Below are 27,036 nucleotides of genomic sequence, written 5' to 3'. Positions count from 1 at the left end.
CCCGGATGCACTTCCTCCACTTAGGGCAGTCTTTGGCCAGGGACTCCCAGGTGTCAGTGAGGATGTTGCACTTTATCAGGGAGCCTTTGAGGGTGTCCTTGTGATGTTTTCTTTGACCACCTTTGGCTCGTTTGCCGTGGACGAGTTCCGAGTAGAGCGCTTGCTTTGGGAGTCTCGTGTCTGGTATGCGGACAATGTGGCCCGCCTAACGGAGCTGATCAAGTGTGGTCAGTGCTTCAATGCTGGGGATGTTGGCCTGGTCGAGGATGCTAATGTTGGTGCGTCTGTCCTCCCAGGGGATTTGCAGGATCTTGCGGAGACATCTTGGTGATATTTCTTCAATGACTTGAGGTGTCTGCTGTACATAGTCCATGTCTCTGAGCCATACAGGAGGGCGGGTTTTACTGCAGCCCTGTAGACCATGAGCTTGGTGGTAGATTTGAGGGCCTGGTCTTCGAACAATCTTTTCCTCAGGCAGCTGAAGGCTGCGCTGACGCACTGGAGGCGATGTTGCATCTCCTCATCAATGCCTAACTAAGCACTTTGTGAAATGCAGCCACTGTATTTTGCACAGCTGGCAATTTGCACACAGCAAAGTCCCTCAACCACCAATGAGCTAAATGACCAGATCATCCGGTGAGGGATAAATATTGGCCAGGACACCGGGCAGGGCTCCAATGCTCTTCCTCGGAATAGTGCCATGGGATCTTTTTACATCCACCTGAGAGGGCAGATGGGGCCTCGGTTTAATGTCTCATCTGAAAGACGGCACCTCCGACAGTGCAGCGCTGAACTGCCGGCCTAGCTTGCATGCTCAAACTCTTCGGGAATGCGCTTTAGAACTCACGACTTCCAACCTGGGGCGAGAGCAGCCACAGGGAGTGTCGCTAAAATGAGTCCCTTGAGTGAGGTAGAAGAGCGTGTCTCAGATCCCCAGAGCCTGCGCAAGAGAAGTGAAGGGAACTGGAGCAGGATTCTGACTATATTCCTTACCTTTACATCCAGCCCCGTAGCCGGTAAAATTCGTCTCGCCATAACTCCGAGCAAATCCTTTGTCGCACAGGCAGTAGAATCCTCCCATTGTGTTGTGACAGCTTGCGTCACTGCCACATACTGTTGGAATGGTAGTACACTCATCATAATCTGCAACAGAACATAGCAACATTGGCCCTGGTTCCCTGATGAGTTGATTGAAGGACATCAGCCTGGGGGTGATGGGACAAAGGACTTTGCTCCCAGTTACAACACGTCAGCCACTAGCTCTGACAACCCGGCAGTCCCAATTCCAATCTGCGTACTTCTTATTCAATTGCTTCAATTTGCTAAGCCTGAAGGTTTGGGGAAGTGCTGTGTTTAGGAATGAAAGGGTGGAAGTTATGTTATAGTTGTATCGTGCTCTAGTTACAACAACAACTTGTATTTATATAGCACCTTTAACATAGTACAACATCCCAAGGCACTTCACAGGAGGATTATGAGATAAAATTTTGACACTGAGCCACATAATGAGAAATTAGAGCAGTAAAGAAGGAGGTTTTAAGGAGCATCTTAAAGGAGAAAAGGGAGGTAGAGAAGAGGAGGGAGTTCCAGAGCTTGGGGCCCAGGCAACAGAAGGCACGGCCATCGATGGTTGAGCGATTATAATCAGGGATGCTCAAGGGTAGCAGAATTAGAGGACCACAGAGATCTCGGGAGGTTGTGGGGCTGGAGGAGATAACAGAGCTAGGGAGGGGCGAGTCCATGGAGGGATTTGAATATGAGGATGAGAATATTGAAATCGAGGCGTTGCCTAACCGAGCCAATGAGGGTTGGTGAGCACAGGGGGTGATGAGTGAGCGGGACTTGGTGTGAGTTAGACCCCATCTGGAGCACGGTGTTCAGTTCTGGGCATTGCCCCTCAGGGGGGGATGTGTTGACCTTGAAGGGGGAGCTGCCCAGATTTCCCAGAATGATACCGGGGTTAAAAGGGGTAAATTATGAAGGCAGGTTGCTTAGTCTAGGCTTGTATTCCCTCGAGTATAGAAGATTAAGGGGTGATCTAATTGAGGTGTCCAAAATGGCGGAAACCGAGAGAAATTATTTCCTCTAATGGGGGAGTCCAGAACAGAGGGCGGGGGGGGGGGGGGAGAGGGGCTTAACCTTAAAATTAGAGCCAGGCCATTCAGGAGTGATGTCAGGAAGCACTTCTTCACACAAAGGGCAGTGGGAATCTGGAACTCACTCCCACGGAAAGCTGTTGGGGCTGGGTGGGGGTGGGGGGGGGCTCAATTAGAAATGTCAATATGGAGATTGACAGATTTTTAAAGGTCAGGGAACCAAGGTGGGTAGATGGGGTTAAGATACAGATCAGCCATTATCTAATTGAATGGCAGAGCAGGGTTATGGGGCTGAATGAGCTATTCCTGCTGCCCACTTGCTGAATAATCGGAACACCAAGATCTGTTAGCATTGCTAACTTGAGATAGATACAGTAAAGAGAACATGGAATTAATCTTGACGTGTAACCCAGAGGTCCATGGACCCAGAGGTCCATAAACACAAGTTGTTCATGATGACCAAAAGCTCGTACACTCCTGCTGCACGTCAAAAAACTATTTGCACTCACATCCTAAAAGTGAAACTGTATAATTATATAAGAACATAAGAATTAGGAGCAGGAGTGGGCCATTCAGCCCCTCGATAAGATCATGTCTGATCTCCTACCTCAACTCCACCTTGCCTCACTGTCCCCATAATCCCTTGCTTCCCAAAAATTTATCGATCTCTGTCTTGAATATACTCAATGACTGAGCCTCCACAGCCCCCTAGGGTAGAGAATTCACCACCCTCTGTGTGAAGAAATTTCTCCCCTCATCTCAGTCCTAAATGGCCGACCTCTTATTCTGAGACTGTGACCTTGGTTCTAGACTCCCCAACCAGGGGAAACATTTGCTGATCATTAACCCTGTCAAGCCCATTAAGAATTGTAAATGTTTCAATGAGATCACCTCTCATTCTTCTAAACTCAAGGGAATATAGGCCTAGTCTGCTCAATCTCTCCTCATAGAGCAATCCCTTCATCCCAGGAACCAGTCTAGTGAACCTTTGTTGCACTCCCTCTAAGGCAAGATGTTGTCCGTTAGGTAAGGAGACCAGAACCTTACACAATACTCCAGCTGTAGCCTCACCTGTATAATTGTAGTAAGAATAATTCTAATGCACTTCATCCTGGGTCTAAACTGCACGCCTCGAGTTTCACCTACATGGTTTAAGTCCAGTGCCTTGTGGGGCACAGACTAGGAAGGTCACAGTTTTGCTTGATAGAGGCAATTTAACACGACTCAATGGGTGAGAAACCCATTGGCGGAAGGCCGGTTTTACACTCTGCCCCGATATGGACTTCAATGAAGCATTGCCAGCATAGCCTGCATTGTGCCCTGTAATGTATGCACCCATGAGGATGCTCACAGGTTTGTAGAGCTGTTGTGGTGGCCATCAGCCGGTCCAGGCAGCGGGAGGTCGAGGGGGTCGTTCAGCCCGACTGCCTGCCTCTCTTCCGCGGTTACATCCGAGCCAGGGTGTCCCTGGAGATGGAGCACGCGGTGTCCACTGGTACACTCGCGGCCTTCCGCGAGAGGTGGGCGCCGGAGGGACTGCAGTGCATCATCACTCTGGCAACTAAATTTTAATTTGATTAGTTAAAGTTTCATCTAAAGTTTTATTTGGTGGCCATTAACTGGGCCAGGCAGTGGCCGATCGAGGGGATCATTTTATTTGTGTGTTCTAGTGCCCCTTTAATAAGGGCACACTCGGCTTTATCTGTTTATTTAAAATAGTTGTAGAGCTGTTGAGTTGGGAGTGGCTTAGCCAGTCATGTGATGTTCACAAGACTCAATAAAACCCCAGCCAGTCGGGTTCGGGGGATCCACGATGAGGCAGGTGGCTGTGAGCCTGGTGGGTGAACTGGTAATGTGTTGTGTGATTGTTAAACCTTTGTTAATGAACCAACTAGTTCTTAATAGCAATGTGTTGCTATGAATTCTTAAGCAAAGAACCCATGAAGCAATTACATTACGCACCCAATCCCATGGGCTTTTAGACAGCTGGGTTAGGTTAAAATCGCCCCCACTGACCCCCCTGCCCATGAGCTTTGCTGAATTAGCTGGTCTCGTTCATACTGGTAGAATTACCCACAGCATCTTGAGCCAAGATTTAGGACCGAGATGAGGAGGAATTTCTTCACTCAGGGGGTTGTGAATCTTTGGAATTCTCTATCCCAGAGGGCTGTGGAGGCTTAGTCGTTGAGTATATTCAAGACAGAGATCGATAGATTTTTGGGATATTAAGGGATAGTGCAGGAAAGTGGAGTTGAGGTAGACGATCAGCCATGATCTCATCGAATGGTGGAGCAGGCTCGAGGGGCCGAATGGTCTAATCCTGCTCCTACTTCTCATGTTCTTATCAACCGCACTACCCTCATCAACAATACAGTGAGGCAGCGGCACAACTTAGAACCTCTGTTGGGAAAAGATCCCAGCAGTCGTACAAATGACGAGCTGTTCAAGATTTAGGGCTGAGATGAGGAGGAATTTCTTCTCTCAGAGGGTGGTGAATCTTTGGAATTCTCTATCCCAGAGGGCTGTGGAGGCTCAGTCGTTGAGTATATTCAAGGCTGAGTTCGATAGATTGATGGGTACTCGGGGGATCAAGGGCTATGGGGATCGGGCGGGAAAATCGAGTTGAGATGGAAGATCAGCCATCGTACTGAATGACGGAGCAGGCTCGAGGGGCCATGTGGCCGACTCCTGCTCCTAACTTGTTGTAACCGAGGACTAATCAGTCAGGCTTTCCCACTCCTCAATGCGGTCCAATAAAGTTCGTGGCTGGACATTGGGCGAGGACAGGATTCGGTTTGGATGTGCCCTCCCCCCCACCATGGTCGAATAGCTGACTGACGCACACCAACCAGGCTCAGACGTGAAGATCGGGAGGGTGGGGGGGGGGTTTGGATAATGTGCAGGGGAGCTGCCGGTAATGTTGGAACTGAAAAAGGTCAGTGAGCAAGAGGGACGGCCGTGTACATTTACCGTTACAGGAGGACTCCTCAGAACCGACAAACTGTCGATCTCCAGATACTGAGTAAAATCCAGTCTTACAGGAACAGGAGAAGCTCCCTGCAGTGTTGTGACAGACCGCATTGGTGCCGCAGGGTTTAGTTAGACACTCATCCACATCTATAACAGACAGAAACAATCATAAGAACATAAGAACATAAGAAATAGGAGCAGGAGTAGGCCACCTGGCCCCTCGATCCTGCTCCGCCATTTAATAAGATCATGGCTGATCTGATCATGGACTCAGCTCCCCATAACCCTTTATTCCCTTATCGCTCAAAAATCTGTCTATCTCCGCCTTAAATAGATTCAATGACCCAACCTTCACAGATCTCTAGGGCAGAGAATTCCACAGATTTACAACCCTCTGAGAGAAGAAATTCCTCCTCATCTCAGTTTTAAATGGGTGGCCCCTTATTCTGAGACGATGTCCCCTAGTTTTAGTTTGCCCTAAGAGTGGAAATATCCTCTCTGCATCCACCTTGTCAAGCCCCCTCATTATCTGATATGTTTCGATAAGATCACCTCTCATTCTTCTGAACGCCAATGAATATAGGCCCAGCCTACTCAACCTATCTTCATAAGTCAACCCCCTCATCTCCAGAATCAACCTTGTGAACCTTCTCTGAACAGTCTCCAATGCAACTATATCCTTCCTTAAATACGGAGACCAAAACTGTATGCAGTACTCTAGGTGTGGCCTCACCAATACCCTGTACAGTTGTAGAAGGACTCCCCTGTTTTATACTCTATCCCCCTTGCAATAAAAGTCAATGTTCCATTTGCCTTCCTGATTACTTGCTATACATGCATACTAACTTTTGGTGTTTCATGCAGAAGGACTCCCAGGTCTCTCTGTACTGCACCAATTTACAATTTTTCTCCATTTAAATTATAATTTGCTTTTCCACTTTTTCTGCAAAAGTGGATAATAACCTCACAGTTTCCCACATTATACTCCTTCTGCCAATTTTTTGCCCACTCACTTAGCCTGTCTATATCCCTTTGCAGATTTTTTGTGTTCTCCTCACTATTTGCTTTCCTACCCATCTTTGTATCATCACCAAACTTCGTTACATTACACTCGGTGCCTTCATCCAAGTCATCAATATAGATTGTAAATAGTTGAGGACCCAGCACTGATCCCTGTAACACCCCACTAGTTACTATTTGCCAACTGGAAAATGACCCATTTAACCTGACTCTCTGTTTTCTGGTAGTTAGCCAATCCTCTATCCATGCTAATATATTACCCAAACCCGTGAACTTTTATCTTGTGCAATAACCTTTTATGTGGCACCTTATCGAATGCCTTCTGGAAATCCAAATACACTACATCCACCATAAAAAACCCAGGCCCATTTGGGGAAAAAAAATCTGGGAACCTCCTCTCTGATCCACCTACGCCATCGAAGCTAGCCCAGGAGATCACTCTGGCCATTAAATTCCTTTCTGTACCTACCTTCTACGGACTGCAGTGGTTCAAGAAGGCGGCTCAGCTTCTCAAGGGCAATTTGGGATTGGCAATAAATGTCGGCCTTGCCAGCGATGCCCACATCCCGAGAATGAATTTTACAAAAGGATAGATGGGCAGGTAGATGAATGGATGACACCATTTCTTCAATCCCGGTTTTGGGTTGTCCTGTTATTTGGCTTCGTGAATGTGATCAAAATTGTCGCTCTATTTATAAGGAACTTCTTGAAAAGACGTTGCTAATTAGTAACCTTTGCACCAACTCTGTTTATTTTCCTTGCGGATATTTAGGTTTTCACACTGTTTAATTGTATAATCTGCACACATTCTTTATAAAAATGTTTTGAACTTACCAGCAGCTTTCGTAGCTGCAGAATCTCCCTGGCTCCAGGCACTGCAGAAATAAATCGCTGGGGTGGGGGAATGAGATAAAAGAGTCACATTAAATGTTGCTACAATAAACGTCATGAATTCACTGATAATGTTAGCGATAAGCTGAATATAGTCTATCATCGTTTCTCCCCTTGCTGAATAACAGGCAGAATTAGGACTATATCACACAGAAATTAGCTACCCTTAGTTAATACTCAGTCTGAAAGATGCGAACCCCTCCCTGGCTACATGGATACCTGGTGCCAGCCATGGCTCAGTGGGTAGCACCCTCGCCTGAGTCAGGAGGTTGTGAGTTCAAGCCCCACTCCAGGGACTTGAGCACATAATCCAGGCTGACACTCCCAGTGCAGTGCTGAGGGAACGCCGCACTGTCAGAGGTGCATCTTTCAGATGAGACGTTAAACTGAGGCCCCGTCTGCTCACTTATGTGGACGTAAACGATCCTGTGGCATTATTTCGAAGACGGGTTATCCCCGGTGTCCAGGCCAATATTGATCCCTAAAGCAACAAAACGAAAGCACATTATCTGGTCATTATCACATTGCTGTCTGTGGGAGCTTGCTGTGTGCAAATTCTCTGCTGCGTTTCCTACATTGCAACAGTGATTACACTTCAAAGGTACTTCATTGGCGCTTTGGGACGTCCTGAGGAATGAAGGGTGCTATAGAAATGCAAGTCTTCTGGCAGCTTACCCAGGCGACCGTTCTTCGTGGGGGAGCCTCGGCAGTGATTGTGAACAGGCTGTTGAAGTGTTGGGGGAAACATTCCTGTCAAGCCGAATCCCAACTTTTTCCCCAATGTCTACATAATAGACATATCCCAGCAAGGGGGGGGGGGGCACTTGATAGGGTGCAGGAGGGGGAAATGTGGCTGATTTTTCAGAGGTAATGAGGCCAACTCCAGCAATATTATTGCTGCAATAAACACAGGCCGGGGATCGAACCTGAGGCCTTCTGACCTCTTTACCCCAAGCACCACATAAGGCAAAGTATATTTGGGATTTAACTTGGGAATCTTACTTGTTCTAGTCTACTAGTCTGCAATCTTGTCACAAAATATTCATAGCACTGAAACAGGCCGTTGGGCCCAACAGGTCCGTGCCAGTGTTTATGCTCCACATCAGCCTCCTCCTCATCCCTCCCCGTCAATAGATGTTACTCATCCGCCTATGTATTCTGCATATTATGTTATGGTTTAGATATTACTGCAACAGTCCCAGGAGAGGTGAAACACCTTCCGGATATATATATATCTATATAAAGGAAATTAAGAACAGCTGCACACACTACTTACAAACTTTGTGGCTTCTCATTACTGCGTCAACCCTGTGACATTACTAATTATACACAAGCTGCGGGAAGATCTGAACCAGGGCTCTACGCTGAGCCCACACTTCACCGGCCCACAGACATGGACACGGTACTCACGTGAGACACTCAGGTACATCCAAAGGCAGATAAACAGGCACACTCACACACACACACACACACAGATGCACGCACACACAGATGCACGCACACACACACACACACACAGATGCACGCACACACTCAGACGCACACACACACACAGACCCATGCGCACACACCCACACAGACACACACACACAGACCCACACACACAGACCCACACACACACAGATACCCACAGACACACAGACAGACATCCACAGATCCACACTCACACCTATACAGACACACACCTACACATAAAGACACACACTCACAGTGCCTCCAATTTTAACTCTAGTTTATACGAGGGCAGTCACTTACACCCTTTAAACCTTCCCACCGAGATGTCTGCCCTCCTCTAATTCTGCTCTCCTGAGCATCCCTGATTATAATCGCTCAACCATCGGTGGCCGTGCCTTCTGTTGCCTGGGCCCCAAGCTCTGGAACTCCCTGTCTAAACCTCTCCGCCTCTCTATCTCTCTTTCCTCCTTCAAGAAGCTCCTTAAAACCTACCTCTTTGACCAAGCTTTTGGTCACCTGCCCTAATATCTCCTTATGCGGCTCGGTGTCAAATTCTGTTTGATAATCGCTGCTGTGAATTACTTTGGGACGTTTTACTACGTTAAAGGCGTTATACACAGTAAAACGTCCCAAGGCACTATATAAATAAGAGGTTGTTGTTGATAATGAGTAGGCGGGCGGGACACCACCAAGAAGGCGGGGGTGGGTTTCTTTAAATGTTGGGTCCCCTTCCCACCGATCGCCATGTCTCCACCTCCTCCCACTGCCTGCCGGGGTCGATTCCCAACCGTTCCCCTTCATAGCGAGGGGATTTGAGTACAGGGGCAGGGAGGTGTTACTACAGTTGTACAGGGCCTTGGTGAGGCCACACCGGAGTATTGCGTACAGTTTTGGTCTCCTAACTTGAGGAAGGACATTCTTGCTATTGAGGGAGTGCAGCGAAGGTTCACCAGACTGAGTCCCGGGATGGCGGGACTGACATATCAAGAAAGACTGGATCAACTGGGCTTGTATTCACTGGAGTTCAGAAGAATGAGAGGGGATCTCATAGAAACGTTTAAAATTCTGATGGGTTTCGACAGGTTAGATGCAGGAAGAATGTTCCCAATGTTGGGGAAGTCCAAAAGCAATGGTTACAGTCTAAGGATAAGGGGTAAGCCATTTAGAACCGAGATGAGGAGAAACTTCTTCATCCAGAGAGTGGTGAATCTGTGGAATTCTCTACCACAGAAAGTTGTTGAGGCCAATTCACTAAATATATTCAAAAGGGAGTTAGATGTAGTCCTTACTACTAGGGGGATCAAGGGGTATGGCGAGAAAGCGGGAATGGGGTACTGAAGTTGCATGTTCAGCCATGAACTCATTGAATGGTGGTGCAGGCTCGAAGGGCCGAATGGCCTACTGCTGCACCTATTTTCTATGTCTATGTTTCCCGTGGCTGCGGCCTCCCGCTGCCGAATTCCCGACCAGCCCGCTGGCGAAGTAGTAGATCTGACCGGGTGCGGGGTGGGGCAGCGAGGGGATTTACATGAACGAGGCCCGACCATTACGACCTGGCCTGGCCTGCCACAAGAGGAGAGGGCAGGGAAGTGGAGCTGAGTCCATGATCAGATCAGCCGTGATCTTATTGAATGGCGGTGCAGGCTCGAGGGGCCAGGTGGCCGACTCCAGCTCCTATTTCTTCTGTTCTTATGTTCTTATCCCCCGGACTCCCCCCGGTTCTCCACCTGCTTCAGAGGACCCCTCGCACTGCACCCACCCCACTTTAAAATCGGGGGCCACAGAGACTAACGTATGCCCCTGTGAGCATGTTCACAGATTTGTGGAGCTGTTGAGTTGTGAGTGGCTTATGCAGTCACGTGAAGTTCATAAAACCCCAGCCAGTTGGGCTCGGAGGATCCATGATGAGCTATGCAGTTGTGAGCCTGGTAGATGAACTGGTAATATGTAGTGTGATTGTTAAGCCTTTGTTAATAAACCAACTAGTTCTTTATAGCAACGTGTTGCTATGAATTCTTAAGCAAAGAACCCATGAAGCACATACATTACACCGACCCACGTATGAAGAGATCCCACTGGAGTATCCATGTATTTGTGTATAACTAAGAGGCGGAAGATGAATAAATAAAAAAGGGTTTTGGGGTTGACAATGATCTACTTGGATCATTTTAAGTTCCAGAAAGTATAATCTCATTGAAACATACAAAATTCTTACAGGATAGATGCAGGGAGTTTCTGCTGGCTGGGGAGTCTAGAACCAGGGGTCACAGTCTCAGAATAAGGGGTCGGCCATTTAGGACTGAGATGAAGAGAAATTTCTTCACTCAGAGGGTGGTAAATCATTGGAATTCTCTACCCCAGAGGGCTGTGAGAGCTCAGTCGTTGAGTATATTCAAGACAAAGATCGATAGATTTTGGGACATTAAGGGAAGCAAGGGATATAGGGACAGTGCGGGAAAGTGGAGTTGAGGTAGAAGATCAGCCATGATCTCATTGAATGGCGGAGCAGGCTCGAGGGGCCGAATGTCCGACCCCTGCTCCTAATTCTTATGTTCTTATAAACACCAGCATCGACCAGTTGGGCTGAATGGCCTGTTCCTGTGCTATAAATTCCATGTAGTTCCATCCAGCATAGACACAATAGTACTAATCTCTTACTGCCAACCAGCTGCTTTCACAAAGAACATAGGGAGGAATTTAAGAACGTAAGAAATAGGAGCAGGAGTAGGCCATTTGACCCTTCGAGCCTGCTCCGCTATTCAATGAGATCATGACTGATCTGATTCTGGCCTCAATTCCACTGCCTTTCTCGCTCCCCATCACCCTTCACTTCGTATGTTATCATTCAAAAATCTGTCTATCTCCACCATAAATATATTCAATGACCCAGCCTCCACAGCTCTCTACAATTCCAAAGATTGAGGACCCTCTGAGAGATGAAATTCCTCCTCATCTCCGTTTTAAATGAGCAACCACTTATTCTGAAACTATGCCCCCTCGTAAGATCATTCCCTCAGTACCCCTTTCCTGCTTTCTCTCCATACCCCTTGATCCCTTTAGCCGTAAGGGCCATATCTAACTCCCTCTTGAATATATCCAATGAACTGGCATCAACAACTCTCTGTGGCAGGGAATTCCACAGGTTAACAACTCTCTGAGTGAAGAAGCTTCTCCTCATCTCAGTCCTAAATGACCTACGCCTTATCTTAAGACTATGTCCCCTGTTTCTGGACTTCCCCAGCATCGGGAACATTCTTCCCGCATCTAACCTGTCCAGTCCAGTCAGAATCTTATATGTTTCTATGAGATCCCCTCTCATCCTTCTAAACTCCAGTGAATAAAGGCCCAGTTGACCCAGTCTCTCCTCATATGACAGGTAGCCACCCCGGGAATCAGTCTGGTGAACCTTCGCTGCACTCCCTCAATAGCAAGAACGTCCTTCCTCAGATTAGGAGACCAAAACTGAACACAATATTCCAGGTGAGGCCTCACTAAGGCCCTGTACAACTGCAGTAAGATCTCCCTGTTCCTATACTCAAATCCCCTCGCTATGAAGGCCAACATACCATTTGCCTTCTTCGCCGGCTGCTGTTCCTGCATGCCGACTTTCAGTGACTGATGAACCAAGACACCCAGGTCTCGCTGCACCTCCCCTTTTCCCAATCTGACGCCATCCAGATAATATTCTGCCTTCGTGTTTTTGCCCCCAAAATGGATAATCTCATATTTATTCACATGCTACTGCATCTGCCATGCATTTGCCCACTCACCTAATGTGTCCAAATCACCTTGCAGCCTCTTAGCGTCCTCCTCACAGCTCACACCGCCACCCAGTTTAGTGTCATCCGCAAACTTGGAGATATTACACTCAATTCCTTCATCTAAATCGTTAATGTATATTGTAAATAGCTGGGGTCCCAGCACTGAGCCCTGCGGCACTCCACTAATTACTGCCTGCCATTCTGAAAAGGACCCGTTTATCCCGACTCTCTGTTTCCTGTCTGCCAACCAGTTCTCTATCCACGTCAGTAAATTACCCCCAATACCATGCGCTTTGATTTTGCACACCAATCTCTTGTGCGGGACCTTGTCAAAAGCCTTTTGAAAGTCCAAATACACCACATCCACTGGTTCTCCCTTGTCCACTTTGCTAGTTACATCCTCAAAAAATTGCAGAAGATTCGTCAAACATGATTTCCCTTTCATAACCCATGCTGACTTGATCCGATCCTGTCACCGCTTTCCAAATGCGCTGCTATTTCATCCTTAATGATTGATTCCAACATTTTCCCCACTACTGATGTCAGGCTAACCGGTCTATAATTACCCGTTTTCTCTCTCCCTGCTTTTTTAAAAAGTGGTGTTACATTAGCTACCCTCCAGTCCGTAGGAACTGATTCGGAGTCGATAGACTGTTGGAAAATGATCACCAATGCATCCACTATTTCTAGGGCCACTTCCTTAAGTACTCTGGGATGCAGACTATCAGGCCCCGGGGATTTATCGAACTTCAAACTCATCAATTTCCCTAACACAATTTCCCGCCTAATAAGGATATCCTTCAGTTCCTCCTTCTCACTAGACCTACTGTCCTCTAGTACAATCGGAAGGTTATTTGTGTCTTTCTTCGTGAAGACAGAACCAAAATATTTGTTCAATTGGTCTGCCATTTCTTTGTTCCCCATTATAAATTCACCTGAATCCGACTGCAAGGGACCTACGTTTGTCTTCACTAACCATTTTCTCTTCACATATTTATAGAAGCTTTTGCAGTCAGTTTTTATGTTCCCTGCAAGCTTCCTCTCGTACTCTATTTTCCCCCTCTTAATTAAACCCTTAGTCTTCCTCTGTTGAATTCTAAATTTCTCCCAGTCCTCAGGTTTGTTGCTTTTTCTCGTCAAATTATATGCCTCTTCCTTGGATTTAACACTATCCTTAATTTCCCTTGTTAGCCATGGTTGAGACACCTTCCCTGTTTTATTTTTACTCCAGACAAGGATGTGCAATTGCTGAAGTTCATCATGTGATCTTTAAATGTTTGCCATTGCTTATCCACCGTCAACCCTTTAAGTATCCTTTGCCAGTCTATTCTAGCCAATTCACGCCTCATACCGTCGAAGTTACCTTTCCTTAAGTTCAGGACCCTAGTTTCCGAATTAACTGTGTCACTCTCCATCTTAATAAAGAATCCTACCATATTATGGTCACTCTTCCCCAAGGGTCCTCGCACAACAAGATTTCTAATTAGTCCCTTCTCATTACACATCACCCAGTCTAGGATGGCCAGCTCTCTAGTTGGTTCCTCAACATATTGGTCTAGAAAACCATCCCTAATACACTCCAGGAAATCCTCCTCCACTGCATTACTACCAGTTTGGTTAGCTCAATCAATATGTAGATTAAAGTCGCCCATGTTTACTGCTGTACCTTTATTGCACACATCCTTTATTTCTTGTTTGATGCTGTCCCCAACCTCACTACTACTGTTTGGTGGTCTGTACATAACTCCCATTAGCGTTTTCTGCCCTTTGGAATTCCGCAGCTCCACCCATACCGATTCCACATCATCCAGGCTAATGTCCCTCCTTACTATTGCATTAATTTCCTCTTTAACCAGCAACGCCACCCCACCTCCTTTTCCTTTCTGTCTATCCTTCCTAAATGCGGAATAGCCTTGGATGTTGAGTTCCCAGCCTTGGTCACCCTGGAGCCATGTCTCCGTGATGCCAATTACATCATACCCATTAACTGCTATCTGCGCAGTTAATTCATCCACCTTATTCCGAATACTCCTCGCATTGAGGCACAGAGCCTTTAGGCTTGTCTTTTTAACACACTTTGGCCCTTTACAATTTTGCTGTAATGTGGCCCTTTTTGATTTTTGCCTTGGGTTTCTCTGCCCTCCACTTTTACTATTCTCCTTTCTGTCTTTTGCTTCTGACTCCATTTTATTTCCCTCTGTCTCCCTGCATAGGTTCCCATCCCCCTGCCATATTAGTTTAACTCCTCCCCAACAGCACTAGCAAACACTCCCCCTGGGACATTGGTTCTGGTCCTGCCCAGGTGCAGACCATTCGGTTTGTACTGGTCCCATCTCCCCCAGAACCGGTTCCAATGCCTCAGGAATTTGAATCCCTCCCTTCTGCACCACTGCTCAAGCCACATATTCATCTGAGCTATGCTGCAATTCCTACTCTGACTAGCACATGGCACTGGTAGCAATCCTGAGATTAATACTTTTGAGGTCCTACTTTTTAATTTGGCTCCTAGCTCCCTAAATTCGTCTCGTAGGACCTCATCCCGTTTTTTACCTGTATCATTGGTACCTATATGTACCACGACAACTGGCTGTTCATCCTCCCTTTTCAGAATGTCCTGCACCCGCTCCGAGACATCCTTGACCCTTGCACCAGGGAGGCAACATAGCATCCTGGAGTCTCGGTTGCGGCCGCAAAAACACCTATCTATTCCCCTTACAATTGAATCACCTATCACTATCGCTGTCCCACTCTTTTTCCTGCCCTCCTGTACTCCAGGTGTGGTCTCACCAATACCCTGTACAGTTGTCGCAGAACTTCTCTGCTTTTATACTCTATCCCCTTTGCAATAAAGGCCAACATTCCATTTACCTTCCTAATTACTTGCTGTACCTGCATGCTAAACTTTTGTGTTTCATGTACACGAACCCCCAGTTCCCTCTGTACTGCAGCATTTTGTAATCTCTCTCCACTTAAATAATAATTTGTTTTTTTATTCTTCCATACAAAGTGGATAACCTCACATTTTCCCACATTATACTCCATATGTCAAACTTTTGCCACTCACTGAACCTATCTATATCCCTTTGCAGATTCTTTGTGTTCTCTTCACAACTTGCTTTCCCACCCAGTTTTGTATCATCAGCAAACTTAGCTACACTACACTTGGTCCCTTCATCCAAGTCATTAATATAGATTGTAAATAGTTGAAGCCCCAGCACTGACCCCTGTGGCACCTCACTAGTTACAGTTTGGCAACCAGAAAATGACCCATTTATCCTGACTCTGTTTTCTGTTCGTTAGCCAACCCTCTATCCATGTTATTATATTATCCCCAACCCCGTGAACTCCTATCTTCTGCAGTAACTTTTACGTGGCACCTTATAGAATGCCTTCCGGAATTCCAAATACATCACATCTACTAGTTCCCCCTTATCCATCCTGCTCGTTACATCCTCAAAGAACTCTGGCAAATTTGTCAAATGCGATTTCCCTTTCATAAAGCCGTGCTGACTCTGCTTGACTGTATTATGATTTTCTAATTGTCCTGTTACTACTCACCTTGTGCCTTGATTTCAAATTGTTTATTTCCTGTGGAGGCACGCCCAAGTCTTAACCACCTCTTTCTTTGTTACACCCGTTCTCGTCTATCTCGTCTATCTCACTATCTCACTATCTCACCAATGTCTGCTGAACTTTGCTCGCTTGTCCCTCCCAAGTTGTACATACATCACCCTCCAGGTTCTGTACTCTGCCTCCCCCACTACATTCTATGGAGACCCATTGCAACACTTTAACTGGTTGTTCCTCAGGACCTCAAGCTTTTGAGAGTGCTCCTGCAATCTAAAGGCTTCTAAAGCCTATGTTTAATACTTGCCTTTGTGTAGCGCCTTTATTATAGTAAAACATCCCAAGATGTTTCACAGCAGCGTTATCAGACAGAATTTGACACTGAGGCACAGAAGGAGACATTAGGAACAGGGGTTTGTCAAAGAGGTAGGTTTTAAGGAGCGTCTTAAAGGAGGAGAGAGGGGCGGAGAGGTTTAGGGAGGGAATTCTAGAGTTTAGGGCCAAGGCCGTTGAAGGCACGGCCGCTAAGGGTAGGGCGAATGAAATTGAAGTGTGCAAGAGGCAAGAAACATAGAAACATAGAAACATAGAAAATAGGTGCAGGAGTAGGACATTCGGCCCTTCGAGCCTGCACCGCCATTCAATGAGTTCATGGCTGAACATGCAACTTCAATACCCTGCTTTCTCGCCATACCCCTTGATCCCCCTAGTAGTAAGGACTACATCTAACTCCTTTTTGAAAATATTTAGTGAATTGGCCTCGACAACTTTCTGTGGTAGAGAATTCCACAGGTTCACCACTCTCTGGGTGAAGCCATCTCGGTCCTAAATGGCTTACCCCTTATCCTTCGACTGTGACCCCTGGTTGTGGACTTCCCCAACATTGGGAACATTCTTCCTGCATCTAACCTGTGTAAACCCGTCCAAGAGCTTGGAGACAGAGCTTGGAGAAGGCAAACTGAGTGTATCGCACGTAGAGAGTGAGGAATATTGTGTGCACAGGAATTGGTGGTGAGGAGAAATTCAATGGGAGGTAGAAGGTAAGTTAGATAAGTAATCATCAGATTGGAATTTGGCTTTGTCTTGCAAAATAGAAGCAACAGCAAAGTCAGTGGCAGCTAGTGGTTAACAGCTATCAGATGTAAGTGGTTGCTTGAGCAGCTGGTAAAATGTGTGAGCTAGAAGATGCTGCACTTCAGTCCCGTGCTCCTGATCTTTGGTCACCCGGTGGGGGGGAGGGATGGGAGAGGAGAGGGAACGGGTAGGTCGGAAGGCCTCCTCATTCGACTGCTCCTGGGCCTGGCCAAGGTGGCCATTAATTGGTTCAGGCAGCGGGCGGTCGAGGGGGTCGTTCAGCCCGACTGCCTGCCTCTCTTTCCGCGACTACGTTTGAGCCAGGGTGCCCCTGGAGATGGAGCACACGGTGTCCACCGGTACGCTCACGGCCTTCCGCGAGAGGTGGGCGCCGGAGGGACTGGAGTGCATCATCGCCCCTGGCACCCAAATTTTAATTTGATTTCTTAGGTTTTCTTAAAGATTTTTGTTAGGTTTGCAGGTTCCACTGGATTGAATTGTATTATTTAAAAGAGTTGTGAGCTGGAAGCTGATTAAGCAGTTGTAGATTGCTTGACTCTCCAAAGGTATATATTAGACGCTAGTTTGCAAAAGCACAGAGCGTGAGCACAGAGTTGGGGGGTTCACAGGCAGAGTGAGGAACTTTGTGAGATAGGAATTCGGTGGAGAGGAGGACGGCGGTGGAGACGTCTGACTCAAAGTTAGGAGTGGAGCCACGGAACCCAAGGTCTCCATGTTAACAGACACAATATCATGTTAACAGACAGGATATCAAGTTTGTATGAAGGACTGTGAATTTGACACTTCTACATGAACAGCGGGAGGAACAGCCGCAGATAAAGGTAGGCTCAGGAGCCCGGAGGGAGCGCGAGTGTCGGGGAGTGAGGTAAGTAACATCAACGCAAGGGAAGGAGCTGATTGGTGAGTAGTTGCTGATTTTTTTTTCGAAGCCATAAGTTTATTTCCGTTAAGTTACTTAAAAAAATAAGTTAGTTAATAGTTGAATAAATAAAGACATAGCAGGACAGCTCAGCCCAGCAGAATGCACATCCTGCGCCATGTGGGAAATCCAGGATGCATCCCGTGTCCTGGATAACCATGTGTGCAGACGGTGTCGTCAGCTGGAGGAGCTTGAGCTCCGGGACTCGGAGCTTGAGCAGCAGCTGGAATCACTGCGGTGCATCGGCGAGGTTGAGAGCTACGTGGATAGCATGTTTTAGGAGGTGGTCACCCCCAGCTAAGGAGTGCACAGGCAGAGAGGGAATATAGGTGACTGCCAGACAGAGGAGGAGGACTAGGCAGGTAGTGCAGGAGTCCCCTGAGTCCATCTCGCTCTCCAACCAGTACTCTGTTCTGAGTACTGGTGGGGGCGATGGTTCCTCTGGGGAGTGCAGCCAGAGCCAAGTCCATGGCACCACGGGTGTCTCAGCTGCACGGGGTGTGGGGGGGGGGGGGGAGGGAGGAAGAGTGGTAGAGCAACAGTGGCAGAGGATTCGATAGTTAGGGGAACAGATAGGTATTTCTGCGGCCGCAGACGTGACTCCAGGATGGTATGTTGCCTCGCTGGTGCCAGGGTTAAGGATGTCACGGAACGACATTCTCGGGGGAGAGGGTGAAAAGCCAGAGGCCGTGGTCCATATCAGTACCAATGATATCGGTAGAAAGAGGGATGAGATCTTGCAGGCAGATTTTAGGGAGCGAGGAAAGAGATTAAAAAGCAGGATATCAAAGGTAGTAATCTGTGGACTACTCTCGGTACCATGCGTAAGTGAGTATAGAAATAGGAGGATAGAGCAGATAAATGCATGGCTGGGGAGATGGTGCAGGAGGGAGGGCTTCAGATTCCTGGGACATTGGGGCCGGTTGTAGGGGAGGTGGGACCTGTACAGGCCGGACGGGTTACACCTCAACAGGGCCAGAACCAATATCCTCGCGGGAAGGTTTGCTAGTGCTGTCAGGGAGGGTTTAAACTAAGTTGGCAGGGAGCTGGGCACCAGGCTGTAGCTTTAGAAAGGAGAAACAAAGGGCACAAAGGATTGGGAGAGACGAATAGCACTAAAGTAAGAAATAGTAAGGTATTAGGTGGGGGTCAGACTAAGAGAGAACACAGGATGGTCTAAGGTAGGTTTACAGCATGTGAACACATGAAGCATAGTAAACAAGGTTGGGTGAACTGCACGCGCAAATAGCCACATGGGAATATGATGTCATGGAAATAATGGAGAGTTGGCTCAAAAAAAGGGCAGGATTGGGTATTAAATATTCCTGGATATAGGGTGTTCAGGAAAGATAGGAGGTGGTGTGGCAGTATTGGTTAAGGAGAATGTTACAGTCTGGAGAGGGAGGATGCCCTGGAGGGGTCAAGGACAGAATCTATATGACTAGAGGTAAGAAATAATAGAGGGGCCACAACACCTTGAGGTGTATTCTATAGGCCACCAATTAATGGGAAAAATATGGAGGAACAAATTTGCAGGGAAATTACAGAGAGATGCAAGAACTATAGAGTAGTGATAATAGGGGACTTCAACTATCCTAACATAGACTGGGATAGTAATAGTGTAAAGGGATGAGAGGGGGAAGAATTTCTGAAGTGTGTTCAGAACTTTCTTAATCAGTATGTTTCCGGCCCAACGAGGAGGGAGGAGGCATTGGTGGATCTGATTCTGGAGAATGAGGTAGGCCCAAGTGGAGCAAGTGTCAGTAACTAAACATTTAGGGAACAGCGATCATAGTATCAGAAGGTTTCGATTCGCTATGGAAAAGGACAGGGAGCAATCTAGAGTAAACATACTCAATTGGAGGAAGACACATTTCAGTGGGTTGAGAACGGATCTGGCTCGGGTAAATTGGAATGAAAGATTGGCAGACAAAACTGTAGTGGAACAATGGGCTGCCTTTAAAGAGGAACTAGTCGAGATACATTCCCACTGGAGGGAAAGGTAGGGCAAACTAAAGTCAGAGCTCTCTGGGTGACAAAAGAGAAAGAGAGTAAGATGAAGCAGAAAAAGAGCCTGTATGGCAGATGTCAGGTCGAGAATATATCTGAGAATCTGGCTGTATATAGAAAGTTCAGAGAAGTGAAAAAGAAAATAAGAGGGTCAAAGAGAGGATATGAGAATAGAATGACAGCTAACATAAAATGTAACCCAAAATGTCTTCTATAGGCATATAAATAGCACTTTTAAAAATGTGGTCACTGTTGTAATGTGGGAAACGTGGCAGCCAATTTGCGCACAGCAAGCTCCCACAAGCAGCAATGTGATAATGACCAGATAACCAGATCATATATCTGTCAAGCACGGCGCTATCCAACGCTTCAGTGGGGCAATTCCGCACACTCGGCAGGGAATCTGCACTGAGCATGGCTTGGTGATGAAACTATGGAAGAATAGCCTCAGACACCGCGAATGCATTGTGCCATCACCCCTAATGAGCCTCGGCTCCTCGCCCCTATTTCTCAATTCTGAAAGAAATAAAGAAGTCGAATTTCTAGTGCGGAGAATGCGCCAAGGTTTTCTGACCCAGTCATACCTGTCACCCAAATCACATCACAGCGAACAAAGACAGAGGGGGGTAGAGAGCACATACACTTCGCCCTGAATACAGGCTAACACTCGAACGCATGTATGGGTCGGTAACTTACTGAGAAATGCCCAGCGACAGCCGTTTTTCATCTTTCTGTCGGCCTTCACTCCGCCCGTGTGGCTGGTCGAGTCACCGAGGACTGCAGCTATTTGCGAGGAGTTACACAAATATTTTCATCACACTGTTGGGAGTTCTGAGTCATACTGAAAACAAAACGAGCCCTGTCTTACCTTTCTAAACCGGTTCGGCTTTTCACGGTGCTCTCCGCTGATTGCTCGCCCCCAAAAAAATAAATGACCCTTACATAATCGGGTCAGGAACACGTTACAATGGTAGCAATCTAAACGCTAAAGGGTAAGTGAAAACATTCACATAACCTTAAACCTTCCTGTCGCAATCCAGAAGTAAGGTATTGGTTCGAACGTGCAGCAAATGATCCGAAATCTTACTCTAAAAATGTCACTTTACATGAGTAACTCTTGACAATTTGTTCTCCAACTTCTGTTGTGGTTACAACTATTTTGTAGAAGCTATAAATCAAGTGAACCCTTGTTAAAGAGGCACTAAAACCGACAATTTAAACAAATTAAACTTTTTACTGTAAACTTAAATCAAATTAAAATTTGGTTGCCGGGGGTGATGATACACTCCAGTCCCTCCGGTGCCCACCTCTCGCGGAAGGCCACGAGCGTACTGATGTCTGTGGCGGTTACGGTAGGATGTGACCCACCTCTGTTTCTGTGGCTAACTTAATCCTTGGTTCTGAGATCAAGTACAACGAACATTTACAACTGGAACCAAGATGCTGAAATCGGCCTCGCTTATCCCGGACTGAACTGCCGCTTCTCTTCACGGAGAGAGGACTGACGCGTATCTAATGTGTTTGCAATGTCTCCCTAACGTGCTTCACGCCCAACCAGAGACCTCGACGTGCGGTTAGGGTCGTGACGTGGGCGAGGTGGGGAGGTACGCGTGCCTTGTTTACTTCGCTTTGTGAGATCGTTAAAACCACAACCATTCTCAACGTTCAACCAGATGGCCGCCTCCCCAGCCTCGCCAACAAAAATACGTTTTCCTTCCTGTCAGGTGTCGAGGCTGGTGAGCTTCGGCAACTCTTGGACACCCCCAACCTCCCCTTCACTTCCCTTCTCCTAATCTCATCCCCTGCAGTGTTTTCACTATCCCCAGCCAACATCCCCAGTATTGAAGCACTGACCACACTTGATCAGCTCCGCTGGGCAGGCCACATTGTTCGCATGCCAGATGCGAGACTCCCAAGGCAAGCGCTCTACTTGGAACTCCCTCATGGCAAGCGAGCCAAAGGTGGGCAGAGGAAACGTTACAAGGACACCCTCAAAGCCTCCCTGGTAAAGTGCAACATCCCCCACTGACACCTGGGAGACTCTGGCCAAAGACCGCCCCAAGTGGAGGAACAGCTCCTCGAGTCTCATCGCCGAGAGCATGCAGAAACCAAGCGCAGGCAGCGGAAAGAGCGTGCGGCAAACCAGTCCCACCCTCCCTTACCCTCAACGACTATCTGTCCCACCTGTGACAGAGACTGTGGTTCTCGTATTGGACTGTTCAGCCACCTAAGAGCTCATGTTAAGAGTGGAAGCAAGTCTTCCTCGATTCTGAGGGACGTCCTATGATGATGATGATCCCCTCTCTGACCCCGAACGATCAGTCCCTCAGCAAAGACCTGAGCCTCATCCCCTTTATGCCCCCTCCCACCTCGGCACGACGCTGAGCTCCTTTGCCGTCGCCTTCGTTTCCGTGCCCGCTTCTTTGGCAAGGAGTCTTCACCCCACACAGCTGACCCTTTTCCCCATGTTCAGAATCCTCGCTCTACCTAGACCCCTCCCTCTGGCCTCTTGCCCTCTCCAGATCTTTGCATTGCGAACTGCCGACAGGACATCGGCCGTCTCAATTTCTCCGCTCCCCCTCACTCACTCCAACCTACCTCCCTCTGAACTTGCAGCACCCCGCTCGCTCAGACCCAACCCCAACTTTGTCATCAAACCTGCTGACAAGGGTGGTGCTGTTGTTGTTTGGCGAACCGACCTCTACCTTGCAGAGACTGATCGGCAACTCTCTGACACCTCCTCCTACCTCCCCCTTGAACCGTGACCCCACTACCGAACGTCAAGCCATCATTTCCCAGACAGTCACTGACCTCATCTCCTCTGGAGATCTTCCCTCCACAACCACCAACCTCATAGCTTCCTAACACCACACAGCCCACTTCTACCTCCTTCCCATGATCCACAAACAGGACTACCCCGGTAGACCCATCGTTTCAGCCTGTTCTTGCTCCACAGAACTTATTTCTTCCAATCGCGACGCTATTATTTTCTCCCCTTGTCCACTATCTTCCCACCGACATTCGCGACTCCTCCGACGCCCTCCGTCACTTTAACAGTTTCCTGGCCCCAACCATCTCCTTTTCACTATGGACGTCCAATCCCTCTACACTTCCATCCCCCACCAGGATGGCCTGAGGGCGCTCCGCTTCTTCCTGGAGCAGAGGCCTAACCAGTCCCCATCCCCCACCACCTTCCTCCGCCTGACTGAACTTGTTCTCACATTGAACAACTTCTCCTTTAACTCCACTCACTTTCTCCGAATTAAAGGTGTTGCTATGGGCACCAGCATGGGTCCTAGCTATGCTGGCCTTTTGGTGGGATATGTGGAACATTCTTTGTTCCAGTCCTGCTCGGGTCCCCTCCTGCACCACTTTTTAATAGATAGAAACATAGAAAATAAGTGGAGGAGTAGGCCATTCGGCCCTTCGAGCCTGCACCGCCATTCAATGAGTTCATGGCTGAACATGCATTTTCCGGTACATTTTCCAATATGTCTCCCATTTTCCTCAACCGAGGATTCCTCTCCACCATGGTGGACATGGCCCTCGACAGTGTCTGTTCTATTTCCCGCACCTCTGCTCTCACTCCTTCCCCTCTCTCCCAGAACGACGACAGGGTTCCCCTTGTCCACCCCACCAGCCTCCATGTTCAACGGATCATCCTCCACCATTTCCGCCACCTCCAGCGTGATCCCTCCACCATTCGCATCTTCCCCTCCCCTCCCAGCATTCCGAAGGGACCGCTCTCTCCGCGACACCCTGGTCCACTGCGCAGTCACTCCCAGCAACCCCTCCCCTTCCCATGGCACCTTTCCGTGCAAGCGCAGGAGATGCAACACCTGCCCTTTTCCCTCCTCCCTTCCCACTGTCTAGAGCCCCAAATACTCCTTCCATGTGAAACAGCGATTTACTTGTACTTCTTGCAATTTAGTATACTGTATTCGCTGCTCATGGCGCAATGTAGTGGTCTCCTCTACATTAGAGAGACCAAACACAGATTGGATGATTGCTTTACGGAACACCTCCGTTCAGTCCGTAAGCGTGACCCCGAACTTCCGGTCGCCTGTCACTTTAATTCTGCGCTCCACTCCCACTCTGATCTCACCATCCTTGGACTCCTGCACTGTTCCAATGAAGCTCAACGTAAGCTCGAGGAACAGCACCTCATCTTTCGTTTAGGCACTTTACAGCCTTCTGGACTCAACATCGAGTTCAACAATTTCAGACCATAACAATCACCCCTATTTCCTTTTCCCAGGGCAGCTGTTGATGATTCTGCCATCCCCATTCACACCCTATCTAGACCCATCTTTTGATTCTTAACTTGTCCTTTTGCCTCGCACTATCATCCCTTTTGTCTCTCTAATCTCTCCTGCCTTCCACCCTGTCACGGACCTTCCCTTTTGTTCTTTCCTCCACTCCCCCTTTTCCTGCCCTCGCACTTGCTTAAAATCTGTTCCATCTCTAACTTGCTCTAGTTCTGACGAAGGGTCTTCGACCTAAAACGTTAACTCTTTGTTTCTCTCTCCACAGATGCTGCCTGACCCGCTGAGTGTTTCCAGCATTTTCTGTTTTTATTTCAGATTTCCAGCCCCCGCGGTATTTTCCTTGCCAAATCGGCAAAATATACTTTCCTTAGCTCCACATCGCTTGATACAGTTATCTAACAAAAAGCTAGCGACATCCACCGTGAAAGCTCCCATTGACCCTCCACACCATCCACAACCTTTTGGAGGAGAGCATTACAGATATCTACGATCGTTAACCAATGAGGTTAAAGGATTGAGAAAAAGGGTGAATTAGAGTGGGTGAACTCAATGTCCAATCAGGTACAGAAAGAGAAATAAAGAAAAAGAAAAATTGGATTAAGAGAGAGAGAGAGACAGAAAGGAAAAGTAAGCAAAAAAGTAAATTTGTCATTTATAAAATCTCCAAAAACAATTTACAAGTTGAAGGAATGAGACTCAAACTTATAATTGTTCGCTTTCTAGGCCAGAGAGGTTGATCGGCGATCATTAACAATGATCACATTGTCAAAGGGTACTTGTGCTATTAATTACTAGACTTGGCTTTCTGTGGCGATTTTAATGGGCAAGTAATGCACAAATGCAGCAACTTCATGAAAAATCGCAGCGGGATTGAAGTCGAGCTGCCGTTTCCACGGAGCTAACTTTCACCATATTTGCAATAGGTCAGGACTTATCTGGCCTTGTTCGTGCCAAATCGGCCAGTAATTTGTGGCAATTCATGGGATACTTCTTCTTCGCTACAAATCGCTGGACGACTTGTACAGTAATAATAACGAGTGTCGCTCACACGCCATTATTTGTTTCCGCTGCTATAATTCCAATGCACTCCTGGCTGGTCTCCCACATTCTACCCGACGTAAACTGGAGGTGATCCAAAACTCGGCTGCCCATGTCCTGACTCGCACCGAGTCCTGCTCACCCATCACCCCCTGTGCTCGCTGACCTACATTGGCTCCCAGTTAAGCAACGCCTCGATTTCAAAATTCTCATCCTTCTTTACAAATCCCTCCATGGCCCTCGCCCCTCCCTATCTCTGTGATCTCCTCCAGCCCCACAACCCCCCGAGATGTCTGCGCTCCTCAAATTCTGCCCTCTTGAGCATCCTCGATTATAACTGCTCAATGATTGGTGACCGTGCCTTCAGCTGTCTGGGCCGAAGCTCTGGAGCTCCCTGCCTAAACCGCTCCACCTCTTTTTCCTCCTTTAAGATGACAGGATTGACAGATGAAGAAAGACTGGATCGACTAGGCTTATATTCACTGGAATTTAGAAGAATGAGAGGGAATCTCATAGAAACATATAAAATTCTGACGGGATTGGACAGGTTAGATGCAGGAAGAATGTTCCCGATGTTGGGGAAGTCCAGAGCCAGGGGTCACAGTCTAAGGATAAGGGGTAAGCCATTTAGGACCGAGATGAGGAGAAACTTCTTCACTCAGAGAATTGTGAACCTGTGGAATTCTCTACCACAGAAAGTTGTTGAGGCCAGTTCGTTAGATATATTCAAAAGTGAGTTAGATGTGGCCCTTATGGCTAAGGGGATCAAGAGGTATGGAGAGAAAGCAGGAGTGGTGTACTGAAGCCACGATCGTATTGAATGGTGGTGCAGGCTCGAAGGACCGAATGGCCTACTCCTGCACCTATTTTCTATGTTTCTATGTTTCTATGAACTCAAATCACTTCTCTCACCTATGGACTCCAAACTTCTATGTTTCTATGTTTCTAAGATGCTCCTTAAAACCTACCTCTTTGACCAAGCTTTTGGTCATCTGCCATAATTTCTTCTTCTGTGGCTCGGTGTCAAATGTCCCCGTTTTGTCTTATAACACCGTTGTGAAGCACCTTGGGATGTTTTGCTACGTTAAAGGTACTATATAAATAAAAGTTGTTGTTGCTATATCCCCTCGTTCTTGATTTCCTCCGCCTGAGGAAATAGTTTTTCTCGCTCTGCCCTTTTGGGCGTGTTGTAGATCTGTGGACCTACAGGAATGGAAGATTGCCAAGGGCAAGGGAGCAGAACTATTCCTTTGATGCTTTCTTTAAATTCATTCACAGGATGTGGCTGTCGCTGGCAAGGCCAGCATTTATTGGATAATATGCAGGCCCCGTCCCTTTGCTGGGTCACGAGAACAGGCAGGTAAGAAGGAAACCACACTGCATCCCAATGTTTTTTTTTATTCTATTCGTTCCTGGGATGTGGGTGTCGCTGGCAAGGCCGGCATTTATTGCCCGTCCCTAACTGCCCTTGAGAAGGTGATGGTGAGCCGCCTTCTTGAACCGCTGCAGTCCGTGTGGTGAAGGTGCTTCCACAGTGCTGTTAGGGAGGGAGTTCCAGGATTGTGACCCAGCGACGATGAAGGAACGGCCGATATATTTCCAAGTCAGGCTGGTGTGTGACTCGGAGGGGAACGTGGAGTTGGTGGTGCTCCCATGCACCTGCTGCCCTTGTCCTTCTAGGCAGTCGATGTTGTTTGGGAGATGCTGTCGATGAAGCCTTGGCGAGTTGCTGTGACATCCCATGACAAATGAGCCATGAATGGAGGAACAGATCTGTGTAGACCAATAGTTTTGAGGGAACAGGGCACTCCAAACGGATCTGCCATATTTAAGAGCACCTTCTCTTACTATAACTATTAAAGACACATTAATCTTCTCAATAGACAGCAAGGTGAAATATCATTTCTAAAATGGTGTGAGATATTTTAGATCTATTGACCCCCATC

The 27,036-nt window shown here is 47.5% G+C and overlaps 1 protein-coding gene across 2 annotated transcripts in view; it reads right to left on the bottom strand.

The window, feature by feature from the left end:
• LOC139237977 (adhesion G protein-coupled receptor E1-like) overlaps window positions 1-21,330 on the bottom strand; it is an 81,525-nt gene extending 60,195 nt beyond the window's left edge. The window contains exons 1-5 of one of the 2 annotated variants that reach the window (XM_070867340.1): window positions 21,153-21,330; window positions 20,481-20,625; window positions 6,921-6,977; window positions 5,067-5,213; window positions 994-1,143 (exon numbers count right to left, since the gene is read on the bottom strand). In XM_070867340.1, the coding sequence (XP_070723441.1) occupies window positions 994-1,143; window positions 5,067-5,213; window positions 6,921-6,977; window positions 20,481-20,511 (385 nt within the window). In that variant the 5' untranslated portion in view covers window positions 20,512-20,625; window positions 21,153-21,330. The remainder of the gene's footprint in view (window positions 1-993; window positions 1,144-5,066; window positions 5,214-6,920; window positions 6,978-20,480; window positions 20,626-21,152) is intronic. The other variant, XM_070867339.1, reaches the window with a different exon arrangement.
• Between the last annotated feature and the right edge of the window lie 5,706 nt (window positions 21,331-27,036).

Source organism: Pristiophorus japonicus, chromosome 24, assembly GCF_044704955.1.
Source record: "Pristiophorus japonicus isolate sPriJap1 chromosome 24, sPriJap1.hap1, whole genome shotgun sequence".
Classification (NCBI taxonomy): Eukaryota; Metazoa; Chordata; class Chondrichthyes; family Pristiophoridae; genus Pristiophorus; species Pristiophorus japonicus.
The sequence above is the reverse complement of the archived record's forward strand: the minus strand, read 5'-3'. Positions and strand labels throughout refer to the sequence as shown.